We start from the raw sequence: 20073 nt of genomic DNA, 5'->3' as shown, positions 1-20073 counted from the left end.
CTCTCCCCCCTCCACTCCAGGAGTGACAGGCGTTGTCTCTGTAGCACTCTCCCCCCTCCACTCCAGGATTGACAGGTGACATCTCCATATAACCCCCCCCCCACTCCAGGAGTGACAGGTGATGTCTCTGTAGCACTCTCCCCCTCCACTCCAGGAGTGACAGGTGATGTCTCCGTAGCACTCCCCCCCACTCCAGGATTGACAGGTGACATCTCCATATAACTCCCCCCCACTCCAGGAGTGACAGGTGATGTCTCTATAGCACTCTCTCCCACCCCCACTCCAGGATTGACAGGTGACATCTCCATATAACTCCACCCCACTCCAGGAGTGACAGGTGATGTCTCTGTAGCACTCTCCCCCCTCCACTCCAGGAGTGACAGGTGATGTCTCTGTAGCACTCGCCCCCCTCCACTCCAGGAGTGACAGGTGATGTCTCTGCAGCACTCTCCCCCCTCCACTCCAGGAGTGACAGGTGATGTCTCCGTAGCACTCTCCCCCTCCACTCCAGGAGTGACAGGTGATGTCTCCGTAGCACTCCCCCCCACTCCAGGATTGACAGGTGACATCTCCATATAACTCCCCCCCACTCCAGGAGTGACAGGTGATGTCTCTGTAGCACTCTCCCCCCTCCACTCCAGGAGTGACAGGTGACGTCTCTGTAGCACTCTCCCCCCCTCCACTCCAGGAGTGACAGGTGATGTCTCTGTAGCACTCTCCCCCTCCACTCCAGGAGTGACAGGTGACGTCTCTGTAGCACTCTCCCCGCTCCACTCCAGGAGTGACAGGTGATGCCTCTGTAGCACTCTCCCCCCTCCACTCCAGGAGTGACAGGCGATGTCTCTGTAGCACTGTCCCCCTCCACTCCAGGAGTGACAGGTGACGTCTCTGTAGCACTCACCCCCTCCACTCCAGGAGTGACAGGTGACGTCTCTGTAGCACTCTCCCCCTCCACTCCAGGAGTGACAGGTGACGTCTCTGTAGCACTCTCCCCCCTCCACTCCAGGAGTGACAGGGGATGTATCTGTAGCACTCTCCCCCCCACTCCAGGAGTGACAGGCGATGTCTCTGTAGCACTCTCCCCCTCCACTCCAGGAGTGACAGGTGAAGTCTCTATAGCACTCTCCCCCCCCCACTCCAGGATTGACAGGTGACATCTCCATATAACTCCCCCCCACTCCAGGAGTGACAGGTGATGTCTCTTTAGCACTCTCCCCCCTCCACTCCAGGAGTGACAGGTGACGTCTCTGTAGCACTCTCCCCCCTCCACTCCAGGAGTGACAGGCGATGTCTCTGTAGCACTCTCCCCCCTCCACTCCAGGAGTGACAGGTGATGACTCTGTAACACTCTCCCCCCTCCACTCCAGGAGTGACAGGTGACGTCTCTATAGCACTCTCCCCTCTCCACTCCAGGAGTGACAGGTGATGTCTCTGTAGCACTCTCCCCCCTCCACTCCAGGAGTGACAGGCGTTGTCTCTGTAGCACTCTCCCCCCTCCACTCCAGGAGTGACAGGTGACGTCTCTGTAGCACTCTCCCCCGTCCACTCCAGGAGTGACAGGCGATGTCTCTGTAGCACTCTCCCCCCTCCACTCCAGGAGTGACAGGTGATGTCTCTGTAACACTCTCCCCCCTCCACTCCAGGAGTGACAGGTGACGTCTCTATAGCACTCTCCCCTCTCCACTCCAGGAGTGACAGGTGATGTCTCTGTAGCACTCTCCCCCCTCCACTCCAGGAGTGACAGGCGTTGTCTCTGTAGCACTCTCCCCCCTCCACTCCAGGAGTGACAGGCGTTGTCTCTGTAGCACTCTCCCCCCTCCACTCCAGGAGTGACAGGTGACGTCTCTGTAGCACTCTCCCCCCCTCCACTCCAGGAGTGACAGGTGATGTCTCTGTAACACTCTCCCCCCTCCACTCCAGGAGTGACAGGTGACATCTTCATATAACTCCCCCCCACTCCAGGAGTGACAGGTGACGTCTCTGTAGCACTCCCCCCCCACACTCCAGGATTGACAGGTGACATCTCCATATAACTCCCCCCCACTCCAGGAGTGACAGGTGATGTCTCTGTAGCACTCTCCCCCCTCCACTCCAGGAGTGACAGGTGATGTCTCTATAGCACTCTCCCCCCCCCACTCCAGGATTGACAGGTGACATCTCCATATAACTCCCCCCCCACTCCAGGAGTGACAGGTGATGTCTCTGTAGCACTCCCCCCCCCCCCCACTCCAGGATTGACAGGTGACATCTCCATATAACTCCCCCCCACTCCAGGAGTGACAGGTGATGTCTCTGTAGCACTCTCCCCCCTCCACTCCAGGAGTGACAGGTGATGTCTCTGTAGCACTCGCCCCCCTCCACTCCAGGAGTGACAGGTGATGTCTCTGTAGCACTCTCCCCCCTCCACTCCAGGAGTGACAGGTGACGTCTCTGTAGCACTCTCCCCCCTCCACTCCAGGAGTGACAGGTGATGTCTCTGTAGCACTCTCCCCCGTCCACTCCAGGAGTGACAGGCGATGTCTCTGTAGCACTCTCCCCCCTCCACTCCAGGAGTGACAGGTGATGACTCTGTAACACTCTCCCCCCTCCACTCCAGGAGTGACAGGTGACGTCTCTATAGCACTCTCCCCTCTCCACTCCAGGAGTGACAGGTGATGTCTCTGTAGCACTCTCCCCCCTCCACTCCAGGAGTGACAGGCGTTGTCTCTGTAGCACTCTCCCCCTCCACTCCAGGAGTGACAGGTGACGTCTCTGTAGCACTCTCCCCCGTCCACTCCAGGAGTGACAGGCGATGTCTCTGTAGCACTCTCCCCCCTCCACTCCAGGAGTGACAGGTGATGTCTCTGTAACACTCTCCCCCCTCCACTCCAGGAGTGACAGGTGACGTCTCTATAGCACTCTCCCCTCTCCACTCCAGGAGTGACAGGTGATGTCTCTGTAGCACTCTCCCCCCTCCACTCCAGGAGTGACAGGCGTTGTCTCTGTAGCACTCTCCCCCCTCCACTCCAGGAGTGACAGGCGTTGTCTCTGTAGCACTCTCCCCCCTCCACTCCAGGAGTGACAGGTGATGTCTCTATAGCACTCTCCCCCCCCACTCCAGGATTGACAGGTGACATCTCCATATAACTCCCCCCCCACTCCAGGAGTGACAGGTGATGTCTCTGTAGCACTCTCCCCCTCCACTCCAGGAGTGACAGGTGATGTCTCTATAGCACTCCCCCCCCCCCACTCCAGGATTGACAGGTGACATCTCCATATAACTCCCCCCCACTCCAGGAGTGACAGGTGATGTCTCTGTAGCACTCTCCCCCCTCCACTCCAGGAGTGACAGGTGATGTCTCTGTAGCACTCGCCCCCCTCCACTCCAGGAGTGACAGGTGATGTCTCTGTAGCACTCTCCCCCCTCCACTCCAGGAGTGACAGGTGATGTCTCTGTAACACTCTTCCCCCTCCACTCCAGGAGTGACAGGCGATGTCTCTGTAGCACTCTCCCCCCTCCACTCCAGGAGTGACAGGTGATGTCTCTGTAGCACTATCCCCCCTCCACTCCAGGAGTGACAGGTGATGTCTCTGTAACACTCTTCCCCCTCCACTCCAGGAGTGACAGGCGATGTCTCTGTAGCACTCTCCCCACTCCACTCTAGGAGTGACAGGTGATGTCTCTATAGCACTCTCCCCTCTCCACTCCAGGAGTGACAGGTGATGTCTCTGTAGCACTCTCCCCCCTCCACTCCAGGAGTGACAGGCGTTGTCTCTGTAGCACTCTCCCCCCTCCACTCCAGGAGTGACAGGTGATGTCTCTGTAGCACTCTCCCCCCACCACTCCAGGAGTGACAGGTGATGTCTCCGTAGCACTCCCCCCCACTCCAGGATTGACAGGTGACATCTCCATATAACTCCCCCCCACTCCAGGAGTGACAGGTGATGTCTCTGTAGCACTCTCCCCCCTCCACTCCAGGAGTGACAGGTGATGTCTCTGTAGCACTCTCCCCCCTCCACTCCAGGAGTGACAGGTGATGTCTCTGTAGCACTCTCCCCCCTCCACTCCAGGAGTGACAGGTGATGTCTCTGTAGCACTCTCCCCCCTCCACTCCAGGAGTGACAGGTGATGTCTCCGTAGCACTCCCCCCCACTCCAGGATTGACAGGTGACATCTCCATATAACTCCCCCCCACTCCAGGAGTGACAGGTGATGTCTCTGTAGCACTCTTCCCCCTCCACTCCAGGAGTGACAGGTGACGTCTCTGTAGCACTCTCCCCCCTCCACTCCAGGAGTGACAGGCAATGTCTCTGTAGCACTCTCCCCCTCCACTCCAGGAGTGACAGGTGATGTCTCCGTAGCACTCTTCCCCCTCCACTCCAGGAGTGACAGGTGACGTCTCTGTAGCACTCTCCCCCCTCCACTCCAGGAGTGACAGGCAATGTCTCTGTAGCACTCTCCCCCTCCACTCCAGGAGTGACAGGTGACGTCTCTGTAGCACTCTCCCCCCTCCACTCCAGGAGTGACAGGTGACGTCTCTGTAGCACTCTCCCCCCTCCACTCCAGGAGTGACAGGCGATGTCTCTGTAGCACTCTCCCCCTCCACTCCAGGAGTGACAGGTGATGTCTCCGTAGCCCTCCCCCCCACTCCAGGATTGACAGGTGACATCTTCATATAACTCCCCCCCACTCCAGGAGTGACAGGTGACGTCTCTGTAGCACTCCCCCCCCCACACTCCAGGATTGACAGGTGACATCTCCATATAACTCCCCCCCACTCCAGGAGTGACAGGTGATGTCTCTGTAGCACTCTCCCCCCTCCACTCCAGGAGTGACAGGTGATGTCTCTGTAGCACTCTCCCCCCTCCACTCCAGGAGTGACAGGCGTTGTCTCTGTAGCACTCTCCCCCCTCCACTCCAGGAGTGACAGGTGATGTCTCTGTAGCACTCGCCCCCCTCCACTCCAGGAGTGACAGGTGATGTCTCTGTAGCACTCTCCCTCCTCCACTCCAGGAGTGACAGGTGATGTCTCTGCAACACTCTTCCCCCTCCACTCCAGGAGTGACAGGTGACGTCTCTATAGCACTCTCCCCTCTCCACTCCAGGAGTGACAGGTGATGTCTCTATAGCACTCTCCCCTCTCCACTCCAGGAGTGACAGGTGATGTCTCTGTAGCACTCTCCCCCCTCCACTCCAGGAGTGACAGGTGATGTATCTGTAGCACTCTCCCCCCCACTCCAGGAGTGACAGGCGATGTCTCTGTAGCACTCTCCCCCTCCACTCCAGGAGTGACAGGTGACGTCTCTGTAGCACTCTCCCCCCTCCACTCCAGGAGTGACAGGGGATGTATCTGTAGCACTCTCCCCCCCACTCCAGGAGTGACAGGCGATGTCTCTGTAGCACTCTCCCCCTCCACTCCAGGAGTGACAGGTGACGTCTCTGTAGCACTCTCCCCCCTCCACTCCAGGAGTGACAGGCGATGTCTCTGTAGCACTCTCCCCCTCCACTCCAGGAGTGACAGGTGATGTCTCTGTAGCTCTCCCCCCCCCACTCCAGGAGTGACAGGTGATGTCTCTGTAGCACTCTCCCCCTCCACTCCAGGAGTGACAGGTGATGTCTCTGTAGCACTCTCCCCCCTCCACTCCAGGAGTGACAGGTGACGTCTCTGTAGCACTCTCCCCCCTCCACTCCAGGAGTGACAGGTGACGTCTCTGTAGCACTCTCCCCCTCCACTCCAGGAGTGACAGGTGATGTCTCTGTAGCACTCTCCCCCTCCACTCCAGGAGTGACAGGTGATGTCTCTGTAGCACTCTCCCCCTCCACTCCAGGAGTGACAGGTGATGTCTCTGTAGCACTCTCCCCCTCCACTCCAGGAGTGACAGGTGACGTCTCTGTAGCACTCTCCCCCTCCACTCCAGGAGTGACAGGTGACGTCTCTGTAGCACTCTCCCCCCCTCCACTCCAGGAGTGACAGGTGACGTCTCTGTAGCACTCTCCCCCCCTCCACTCCAGGAGTGACAGGGGATGTCTCTGTAGCACTCTCCCCCTCCACTCCAGGAGTGACAGGTGACGTCTCTGTAGCACTCTCCCCCCTCCACTCCAGGAGTGACAGGTGATGTCTCCGTAGCACTCTCCCCCCTCCACTCCAGGAGTGACAGGTGATGTCTCTGTAGCACTCTCCCCCCCTCCACTCCAGGAGTGACAGGTGACGTCTCTGTAGCACTCTCCCCCTCCACTCCAGGAGTGACAGGTGATGTCTCTGTAGCACTCTCCCCCTCCACTCCAGGAGTGACAGGTGATGTCTCTGTAGCACTCTCCCCCCCTCCACTCCAGGAGTGACAGGTGACGTCTCTGTAGCACTCTCCCCCTCCACTCCAGGAGTGACAGGTGATGTCTCCGTAGCACTCTCCCCCCTCCACTCCAGGAGTGACAGGCGATGTCTCTGTAGCACTCTCCCCCCTCCACTCCAGGAGTGACAGGTGACGTCTCTGTAGCACTCTCCCCCCTCCACTCCAGGAGTGACAGGTGACGTCTCTGTAGCACTCTCCCCCCTCCACTCCAGGAGTGACAGGTGACGTCTCTGTAGCACTCTCCCCCCTCCACTCCAGGAGTGACAGGTGACGTCTCTGTAGCACTCTTCCCCCTCCACTCCAGGAGTGACAGGTGACGTCTCTGTAGCACTCTCCCCCCTCCACTCCAGGAGTGACAGGCGATGTCTCTGTAGCACTCTCCCCCTCCACTCCAGGAGTGACAGGTGACGTCTCTGTAGCACTCTCCCCCCTCCACTCCAGGAGTGACAGGTGACGTCTCTGTAGCACTCTCCCCCCTCCACTCCAGGAGTGACAGGTGATGTCTCTGTAGCACTCTCCCCCCTCCACTCCAGGAGTGACAGGTGACGTCTCTGTAGCACTCTCCCCCCTCCACTCCAGGAGTGACAGGTGACGTCTCTGTAGCACTCTCCCCCCTCCACTCCAGGAGTGACAGGTGATGTCTCTGTAGCACTCTCCCCCTCCACTCTAGGAGTGACAGGTGATGTCTCTCCATCACTCATGGGTTCTCACCTCGTTCGGTTGCAGATGACAGTCTCTGGGTGAGCTCTATATCAGACGCGTCGATTACGCACAGCTCCTGGCCCATATCTAGAGGGCTCTGTCTCTGACCGTCTCCATCTTGGGGAGAGTGTGACGATTTACCTGCACCAGAGAAGAGGGACATGACTGCTCTGATCTCAGCACAGATACTGATGACACGAGACATAAGGAAGCGTCTGACTCTGACCTCCGGCCGGGTCCCCTGCTCCCAGCAGAACGGCCATCCACCTCTCCGCCATGAAGTCCGGGTCCAGGATCAGTGTTGGTCTGAGCACGGAATAGCAGCCGCTGGCTCGGAGCAGAGCCGCTCGGGTCACAGTCTCGGTGGTCAGGGGAAGCCTTGCTTTCTGCCATAGCAGCCTCTCGGAGGGGGAGCTGAGCACCTGCAGTAAATGCTCCGCCACTCCCAGCTCTTGGTTTGGAGAGTCCAGGGAATCTCTTACATCATCTGGATCCACAGACACGTCATGCCCCTGACAGACGGACCACCACCTGGCCAGCAAACGTGTACAGCGAGTCCATGGCAGACAGCCGAGGTAGGAGATGGAGGCCGAAACCAGGAGAGCGTCCGTCTGGAGGGACTGGAGACGTCGCTGAGCTGCCTGGAAGATCAATGAGGCCAAGATCATACAGAATCATGTACAGCATGTCCCCATAACACCACCGCCACATCTACAGCATATCCCCATAACACCACCGCCACATCTACAGCATATCCCCATAACACCACCGCCACATCTACAGCATATCCCCATAACACAACCGCCACATCTACAGCATATCCCCATAACACCACCGCCACATCTACAGCATATCCCCATAACACCACCGCCACATCTACAGCATATCCCCATAACACCACCGCCACATCTACAGCATATCCCCATAACACCACCGCCACATGTACAGCATATCCCCATAACACCACCACCACATCTACAGCATATCCCCATAACACAACCGCCACATCTACAGCATATCCCCATAACACCACCGACACATCTACAGCATATCCCCATAACACCACCGCCACATCTACAGCATATCCCCATAACACCACCGACACATCTACAGCATATCCCCATAACACAACCGCCACATCTACAGCATATCCCCATAACACCACCGCCACATCTACAGCATATCCCCATAACACAACCGCCACATCTACAGCATATCCCCATAACACCACCGACACATCTACAGCATATCCCCCATAACACCACCGCCACATCTACAGCATATCCCCATAACACCACCGCCACATCTACAGCATATCCCCATAACACCACCGCCACATCTACAGCATATCCCCATAACACCACCGCCACATCTACAGCACATCCCCATAACACCACCGCCACATCTACAGCATATCCCCCATAACACCACCGCCACATCTACAGCATATCCCCATAACACCACCGCCACATCTACAGCATATCCCCCATAACACCACCGCCACATCTACAGCATACCCCCATAACACCACCGCCACATCTACAGCATATCCCCATAACACCACCGCCACATCTACAGCATATCCCCATAACACCACCGCCACATCTACAGCATATCCCCATAACACAACTGCCACATCTACAGCATATCCCCATAACACCACCGCCACATCTACAGCATATCCCCATAACACCACCACCGCCACATCTACAGCATATCCCCATAACACCACGCCACATCTACAGCATATCCCCATAACACCACCGCCACATCTACAGCATATCCCCATAACACCACCGCCACATCTACAGCATATCCCCATAACACCACCGCCACATCTACAGCATATCCCCCATAACACCACTGCCACATCTACAGCATATCCCCATAACACCACCGCAACATCTACAGCATATCCCCATAACACCACCGCCACATCTACAGCATATCCCCATAAAACCACCGCCACATCTACAGCATATCCCCCATAACACCACTGCCACATCTACAGCATATCCCCATAACACCACCGCCACATCTACAGCATATCCCCATAACACCACCACCGCCACATCTACAGCATATCCCCATAACACCACCACCGCCACATCTACAGCATATCCCCTTAACACCACCGCCACATCTACAGCATATCCCCATAACACCACCGCCACATCTACAGCTTATCTCCCATAACACCACTGCCACATCTACAGCATATCCCCATAACACCACCGCCACATCTACAGCATATCCCCATAACACCACCGCCACATCTACAGCATATCCCCCATAACACCACTGCCACATCTACAGCATATCCCCATAACACCACCGCCACATCTACAGCATATCCCCATAACACCACCACCGCCACATCTACAGCATATCCCCATAACACCACCACCGCCACATCTACAGCAAATCCCCATAACACCACGCCACATCTACAGCATATCCCCATAACACCACCGCCACATCTACAGCACATCCCCATAACACCACCGCCACATCTACAGCATATCCCCATAACATCACCGCCACATCTACAGCATATCCCCATAACACCACCGTCACATCTACAGCATATCCCCCATAACACCACTGCCACATCTACAGCATATCCCCATAACACCACCGCCACATCTACAGCATATCCTCATAACACCACCGCCACATCTACAGCATATCCCTCATAACACCACCGCCACATCTACAGCATATCCCCATAACACCACCGCCACATCTACAGCATATCCCCCATAACACCACCGCCTCATCTACAGCATATCCCCATAACACCACCGCCACATCTACAGCATGTCCCCCATAACACCACCGCCACATCTACAGCATATCCCCCATAACACCACCGCCACATCTACAGCATGTCCCCCATAACACCACCGCCACATCTACAGCATATCCCCATAACACCACCACCGCCACATCTACAGCATATCCCCATAACACCACCGCCACATCTACAGCATATCCCCATAACACCACCGCCACATCTACAGCATATCCCCATAACACCACCGCCACATCTACAGCATATCCCCATAACACCACCGCCACATCTACAGCATATCCCCCATAACACCACTGCCACATCTACAGCATATCCCCATAACACCACCGCCACATCTACAGCATATCCCCATAACACCACAGCCACATCTACAGCATATCCCCCATAACACCACTGCCACATCTACAGCATATCAACATAACACCACCGCCACATCTACAGCATATCCCCATAACACCACCGCCACAACTACAGCATATCCCCATAACACCACCGCCACATCTACAGCATATCCCCCATAACACCACCGCTACATCTACAGCATAACCCCCATAACACCACCGCCACATCTACAGCATATCCCCCATAACACCACCGCCACATCTACAGCATATCCCCATAACACCACCGCCACATCTACAGCATATCCCCCATAACACCACCACATCTACAGCATATCCCCATAACACCACCGCCACATCTTCAGCATATCCCCATAACACCACAGCCACATCTACAGCATATCCCCATAACACCACCGCCACATCTACAGCATATCCCCATAACACCACCGCCACATCTACAGCATATCCCCATAACACAACCGCCACATCTACAGCATATCCCTATAACACCCGCGCCACATCTACAGCATATCCCCTTAACACCCCCGCCACATCTACAGCATATCCCCCATAACACCACCACATCTACAGTATATCCCCTTAACACCCCCACCACATCTACAGCATATCCCCATAACACCCCCGCCACATATACAGCATATCCCCATAACACCACCACCGACACATCTACAGCATAGCCTCATAACACAACCACTGCCACATCTACAGCATAGCCTCATAACACCACCGCCACATCTACAGCATATCCCCATAACACCACCACAGCCACATCTACAGCATATCCCCCATAACACCACCACCGCCACATCTACAGCATATCCCCCATAACACCCCCGACACATCTACAGCATATTCCCATAACAGCACAGCCACATCTACAGCATAGCCTCATGACACCACCACCGCCACATCTACAGCATATTCCCCATAACACCACCGCCACATCTATAGCATATCCCCATAACACCACCGCCACATCTACAGCATATCAAGATAACACCACCACCACATCTACAGCATATCCCCATAACACCACCACAGCCACAACTACAGCATATCCCCATAACACCACCGCCACATCTACAGCATATCCCCATAACACCACCGCCACATCTACAGCATATCTCCATAACACCACCACATCTACAGCATATCACCATAACACCACCACAGCCACATCTACACCATATCCCCATAACACCACCACCGCCACATCTACAGCATATCCCCCATAACACCACCACAGCCACATCGAGAGCATATCCCCATAACACCAAAACTACCACATCTACAGCATATCCCCCATAACACCACCGCCACATCTACAGCATATCCCCCATAACACCACCGCCCCATCTACAGCATATCCCCATAACACCACCGCCACATCTACAGCATATCCCCCATAAAACCACCACAGCCACATCTACAGCATATCACCATAACACCACCACCACCACATCTACAGCATATCCCCCATAACACCACCGCCACATCTACAGCATATCCCCCATAACACCGCCACAGCCACATCTACAGCATATCCCCATAACACCACCACATCTACAGCATATCCCCCATAACACCACCGCCACATCTACAGCATATCCCCATAACACCACCGCCACATCTACAGCATATCCCCCATAACACAACCGCCACATCTACAGCATATCCCCCAAAACATCACCGCCACATCTAAAGCATATCCCGCATAACATCACCACAGCCACATCTACAGCATATTCCCATGACACCACCACCACATCTACAGCATATCCCCCATAACACCCCCGCCACATCTACAGCATATCCCCATAACACCACCACCACATCTACAGCATATCCCCATAACAACACAGCCACATCTACAGCATATCCCCCATAACACCACCGCCCCATCTACAGCATATCCCCATAACACCACCGCCACATCTACATCATATCCCCCATAACACCACCACAGCCACATCTACAGCATATTCCCATAACACCACCACCACCACATCTACAGCATATCCCCCATAACACCACCGCCAGATCTACAGCATATCCCCCATAACACCACCACAGCCACATCTACAGCATATCCCCATAACACCACCACATCTACAGCATATCCCCCATAACACCACCGCCACATCTACAGCATATCCCCATAACACCACTGCCACATCTACAGCATATCCCCCATAACACAACCGCCACATCTACAGCATATCCCCCAAAACATCACCGCCACATCTACAGCATATCCTGCATAACATCACCACCGCCACATCTACAGCATATCCCCATAACACCACCGCCACATCTACAGCATATCCCCATAACGCCACAGCCACATCTACAGCATATCCCCATAACACCACCGCCACATCTACAGCATATACCCATAACACCACCGCCACATCTACAGCATATCCCCCATAACACCACCACATCTACAGCATATCCCCATAACACCACCGCCACATCTACAGCATATCCCCATAACACCACCGCCACATCTACAGCATATCCCCCATAACACCACCACTGCCACATCTACAGCATGTCCCCCATAACACCACCGCCTCATCTACAGCATATCCCCATAACACCACCGCCACATCTACAGCATATCCCCAGAACACCACCACCGCCACATCTACAGCATATCCCCATATCACCACCGCCACATCTACAGCATATCCCAATAACACCACCGCCACATCTACAGCATATCCCCCATAACACCACCGACACATCTACAGCATATCCCTCATAACACCACCGCCACATCTACAGCATATCCCCCATAACACCACCACCGCCACATCTACAGCATATCCCCATAACACCACCGCCACATCTACAGCATATCCCCATTACACCACCACATCTACAGCATATCCCCATAACACCCCCGCCACATCTACAGCATATCCCCATAACACCCCCGCCACATCTACAGCATATCCCCCATAACACCACCACATCTACAGCATATCTCCATAACACCCCCGCCATATCTACAGCATATCCCCATAACACCCCCGCCACATCTACAGCAAATCCCCATAACACCACCACCGCCACATCTACAGCATAGCCTCATAACACATCCACTGCCACATCTACAGCATAGCCTCATAACACCACCGCCACATCTACAGCATATCCCCATAACACCACCACAGCCACATCTACAGCATATCCCCCATAACACCACCACCGCCACATCTACAGCATATCCCCATAACACCCCCGACACATCTACAGCATATTCCCATAACAGCACAGCCACATCTACAGCATAGCCTCATAACACCACCACCGCCACATCTACAGCATATCCGCCATAACACCAACGCCACATCTACAACATATCCCCATAACACCACCACCACATCTACAGCATATCCCCCATAACACCACCGCCACATCTACAGCATATCACCATAACACCACCAACACATCTACAGCATATCCCCCATAACATCACCGCCACATCTACAGCATATCCCCATAACACCACCGCCACATCTACAGCATATCCCCATAACGCCACAGCCACATCTACAGCATATCCCCATAACACCACAGCCACATCTACAGCATATCCCCATAACACCACCGCCACATCTACAGCATATCCCCATAACACCACCACCACATCTACAGCATATCCCCATAACACCACCACAGCCACAACTACAGCATATCCCCATAACACCACCGCCACATCTACAGCATATCCCCATAACACCACCACTGCCACAACTACAGCATATCCCCATAAAACCACCGCCACATCTACAGCATATCCCCATAACACCACCACAGCCACAACTACAGCAAATCCCCATAACACCACCGCCACATCTACAGCATATCTCCATAACACCACCACATCTACAGCATATCACCATAACACCACCACAGCCACATCTACACCATATCCCCATAACACCACCACCGCCACATCTACAGCATATCCCCCATAACACCACCACAGCCACATCTACAGCATATCCCCATAACACCACCACAGCCACATCTACAGCATATCCCCATAACACCAAAACTACCACATCTACAGCATACCCCCATAACACCACCGCCACATCTACAGCATATCACCCATAACACCACCGCCCCATCTACAGCATATCCCCATAACACCACCGCCACATCTACAGCATATCCCCCATAACACCACCACAGCCACATCTACAGCATATCACCATAACACCACCACCACCACATCTACAGCATATCCCCCATAACACCACCGCCACATCTACAGCATATCCCCCATAACACCACCACAGCCACATCTACAGCATATCCCCATAACACCACCACATCTACAGCATATCCCCCATAACACCACCGCCACATCTACAGCATATCCCCATAACACCACCGCCACATCTACAGCATATCCCCCATAACACCACCGCCACATCTACAGCATATCCCCCATAACACAACCGCCACATCTACAGCATATCCCCCAAAACATCACCGCCACATCTACAGCATATCCCGCATAACATCACCACTGCCACATCTACAGCATATCCCCATAACACCACCACCACATCTACAGCATATCCCCATAACGCCACAGCCACATCTACAGCCCATCCCCATAACACCACCGCCACAACTACAGCATATCCCCATAACACCACCGCCACATCTAAAGCATATCCCCCATAGCAACACCACATCTACAGCATATCCCCATAACACCCCCACCACATCTACAGCATATCTCCATAACACCCCCGCCACATCTACAGCATATCCCCATAACACCACCACCACCACATCTACAGCAGAGCCTCATAACACCACCACCGCCACATCTACAGCATATCCCCATATCACCACCACAGCCACATCTACAGCATATCCCCCATAACACCACCACTGCCACATCTACAGCATATCCCCCATAACACCCCCGCCACATCTACAGCATATCCCCATAAACACCACCACCACATCTACAGCATATCCCCATAACAACACAGCCACATCTACAGCATAGCCTCATAACACCACCAGCGCCACATCTACAGCATATCCCCCATAACACCACCGCCACATATACAGCATATCCCCATAACACCACCGCCACATCTACAGCATATCCCCATAACACCACCGCCACATCTACAGCATATCCCCCATAACACCACTGCCACATCTACAGCATATCCCCATAACACCACCGCCACATCTACAGCATATCCCCATAACACCACAGCCACATCTACAGCATATCCCCTATAACACGACTGCCACATCTACAGCATATCAACATAACACCACCGCCACATCTACAGCATATCCCCATAACACCACCGCCACAACTACAGCATATCCCCATAACACCACCGCCACATCTACAGCATATCCCCCATAACACCACCGCTACATCTACAGCATAACCCCCATAACACCACCGCCACATCTACAGTATATCCCCATAACACCACCGCCACATCTACAGCATATCCCCCATAACACCACCACATCTACAGCATATCCCCCATAACACCACCGCCACATCTACAGCATATCCCCATAACACCACCGCCACATCTACAGCATATCCCCCATAACACAACCGCCACATCTACAGCATATCCCCCAAAACATCACCGCCACATCTAAAGCATATCCCGCATAACATCACCACCGCCACATCTACAGTATATCCCCATGACACCACCACCACATCTACAGCATATCCCCATAACGCCACAGCCACGTCTACAGCGTATCCCCATAACACCACCGCCACATCTACAGCATATCCCCATAACACCACCGCCACATCTAAAGCATATCCCCCATAACAACACCACATCTACAGCATATCCCCCATAACACCCCCGCCACATCTACAGCATATCTCCATAACACCCCCGCCACATCTACAGCATATCCCCATAACACCACCACCACCACATCTACAGCAGAGCCTCATAACACCACCGCCACATCTACAGCATATCCCCATAACACCACCACAGCCACATCTACAGCATATCCCCCATAACATTTGTTAAACACCCCCATAGCTGTTGGAACAAACGATCTCCTGTATTTTTTCCTTTTTACACCTTAGTTGTATTCAGCAATCGCCTAATACAACTAAGGTGTAAAAAGGAAAAATACAGGAGATCGTTTGTTCCAACAGCTATGGGGGTGTTTAACAAATGTCTGAAAAGCAATGTCTAAAGCATTCCAAATGTTTTGTTATTATATGTGTCATGTTCGAGATCTGTGTTCTGCTGCTGTGATACCGCAATTTCCTCCGGGATAAAATAAAGTATATCTTATCTTATCTTATAACACCACCACTGCCACATCTACAGCATATCCCCCATAACACCCCCGCCACATCTACAGCATATCCCCATAACACCACCACCACATCTACAGCATATCCCCATAACAACACAGCCACATCTACAGCATAGCCTCATAACACCACCAGCGCCACATCTACAGCATATCCCCCATAACACCACCGCCACATCTACAGCATATCCCCATAACACCACCGCCACATCTACAGCATATCACCATAACACCACCACCACATCTACAGCATATCCCCCATAACACCACCGCCACATCTACAGCATATCACCATAACACCACCAACACATCTACAGCATATCCCCATAACACCACCACTGCCACATCTACAGCATATCACCATAACACCACCGCCACATCTACAGCATATTCCCATAACACCACCGCCCCATCTACAGCATATCCCCATAACACCACCGCCACATCTACAGCATATCCCCATAACACCACCGCCACACCTACAGCATATCAAGATAACACCACCACCACATCTACAGCATATCCCCATAACACCACCGCCACATCTACAGCATATCAAGATAACACCACCACCACATCTACAGCATATCCCCATAACACCACCACAGCCACATCTATAGCATATCCCCCATAACACCACCGCCACATCTACAGCATATCACCATAACACCACCACAGCCACATCTACAGCATATCCCCATAACACCACCACCGCCACATCTACAGCATATCCCCCATAACACCACCACAGCCACATCGAGATCATATCCCCATAACACCAAAACCACCACATCTACAGCATATCCCGCATAACACCACCGCCCCATCTACAGCATATCCCCATAACACCACCGCCACATCTACAGCATATCCCCCATAACACCACCGCCCCATCTACAGCATATCCCCATAACACCACCGCCACATCTACATCATATCCCCCATAACACCACCACAGCCATATCTACAGCATATTCCCATAACACCACCACCACCACATCTACAGCATATCCCCCATAACACCACCGCCAGATCTACAGCATATCCCCCATAACACCACCACAGCCACATCTACAGCATATCCCCATAACACCACCACATCTACAGCATATCCCCCATAACACCACCGCCACATCTACAGCATATCCCCATAACACCACTGCCACATCTACAGCATATCCCCCATAACACAACCGCCACATCTACAGCATATCCCCCAAAACATCACCGCCACATCTACAGCATATCCCGCATAACATCACCACCGCCACATCTACAGCATATCCCCATAACACCACCGCCACATCTACAGCATATCCCCATAACGCCACAGCCACATCTACAGCATATCCCCATAACGCCACAGCCACATCTACAGCATATCCCCATAACACCACCGCCACATCTACAGCATATTCCCATAACACCACCGCCACATCTACAGCATATCCCCCATAACACCACCACATCTACAGCATATCCCCATAACACCCCCGCCACATCTACAGCATATCCCCATAACACCACCGCCACATCTACAGCATATCCCCCATAACACCACCACTGCCACATCTACAGCATGTCCCCCATAACACCACCGCCTCATCTACAGCATATCCCCATAACACCACCGCCACATCTACAGCATATCCCCAGAACACCACCACCGCCACATCTACAGCATATCCCCATATCACCACCGCCACATCTACAGCATATCCCAATAACACCACCGCCACATCTACAGCATATCCCCCATAACACCACCACCGCCACATCTACAGCATATCCCCATAACACCACCGCCACATCTACAGCATATCCCCATTACACCACAGCCACATATACAGCATATTCCCATAACACCACCGCCACATCTACAGCAAATCCCTCATAACACCACCACATCTACAGCATATCCCCATAACACCCCCGCCACATCTACAGCATATCCCCATAACACCCCCGCCACATCTACAGCATATCCCCCATAACACAACCACATCTACAGCATATCCCCATAACACCCCCGCCATATCTACAGCATATCCCCATAACACCCCCGCCACATCTACAGCAAATCCCCATAACACCACCACCGCCACATCTACAGCATAGCCTCATAACACATCCACTGCCACATCTACAGCATAGCCTCATAACACCACCGCCACATCTACAGCATATCCCCATAACACCACCACAGCCACATCTACAGCATATCCCCCATAACACCACCACCGCCACATCTACAGCATATCCCCCATAACACCCCCGACACATCTACAGCATATTCCCATAACAGCACAGCCACATCTACAGCATAGCCTCATAACACCACCACCGCCACATCTACAGCATATCCGCCATAACACCAACGCCACATCTACAACATATCCCCATAACACCACCACCACATCTACAGCATATCCCCCATAACACCACCGCCACATCTACAGCATATCACCATAACACCACCAACACATCTACAGCATATCCCCCATAACATCACCGCCACATCTACAGCATATCCCCATAACACCACCGCCACATCTACAGCATATCCCCATAACGCCACAGCCACATCTACAGCATATCCCCATAACACCACAGCCACATCTACAGCATATCCCCATAACACCACCGCCACATCTACAGCATATCCCCATAACACCACCACCACATCTACAGCATATCCCCATAACACCACCACAGCCACAACTACAGCATATCCCCATAACACCACCGCCACATCTACAGCATATCCCCATAACACCACCGCCACATCTACAGCATATCTCCATAACACCACCACATCTACAGCATATCACCATAACACCACCACAGCCACATCTACACCATATCCCCATAACACCACCACCGCCACATCTACAGCATATCCCCCATAACACCACCACAGCCACATCGAGAGCATATCCCCATAACACCAAAACTACCACATCTACAGCATATCCCCCATAACACCACCGCCACATCTACAGCATATCACCCATAACACCACCGCCCCATCTACAGCATATCCCCATAACACCACCGCCACATCTACAGCATATCCCCCATAACACCACCACAGCCACATCTACAGCATATCACCATAACACCACCACCACCACATCTACAGCATATCCCCCATAACACCACCGCCACATCTACAGCATATCCCCCATAACACCACCACAGCCACATCTACAGCATATCCCCATAACACCACCACATCTACAGCATATCCCCCATAACACCACCGCCACATCTACAGCATATCCCCATAACACCACCGCCACATCTACAGCATATCCCCCATAACACAACCGCCACATCTACAGCATATCCCCCAAAACATCACCGCCACATCTACAGCATATCCCGCATAACATCACCACCGCCACATCTACAGCATATCCCCATAACACCACCACCACATCTACAGCATATCCCCATAACGCCACAGCCACATCTACAGCCCATCCCCATAAC

The 20073-nt window shown here is 53.5% G+C and overlaps 1 protein-coding gene across 1 annotated transcript in view; it reads right to left on the bottom strand.

The window, feature by feature from the left end:
• DNHD1 (dynein heavy chain domain 1) overlaps positions 1-20073 on the bottom strand; it is a 552395-nt gene that overhangs the window by 129761 nt on the left and 402561 nt on the right. Inside the window, exons 33-34 of the mRNA XM_073661200.1 lie at positions 7259-7673; positions 7042-7173 (exon numbers count right to left, since the gene is read on the bottom strand). Of these exons, the coding sequence (XP_073517301.1) occupies positions 7042-7173; positions 7259-7673 (547 nt within the window). The remainder of the gene's footprint in view (positions 1-7041; positions 7174-7258; positions 7674-20073) is intronic.

Source organism: Phyllobates terribilis, unplaced genomic scaffold (genome assembly GCF_046119375.1).
Source record: "Phyllobates terribilis strain yellow unplaced genomic scaffold, ASM4611937v1 Scaffold_2__4_contigs__length_985480577, whole genome shotgun sequence".
NCBI lineage: Eukaryota > Metazoa > Chordata > Amphibia > Anura > Dendrobatidae > Phyllobates > Phyllobates terribilis.
Note: the sequence above shows the minus strand (reverse complement) of the source record. Positions and strands in the feature narration are given on the sequence as shown.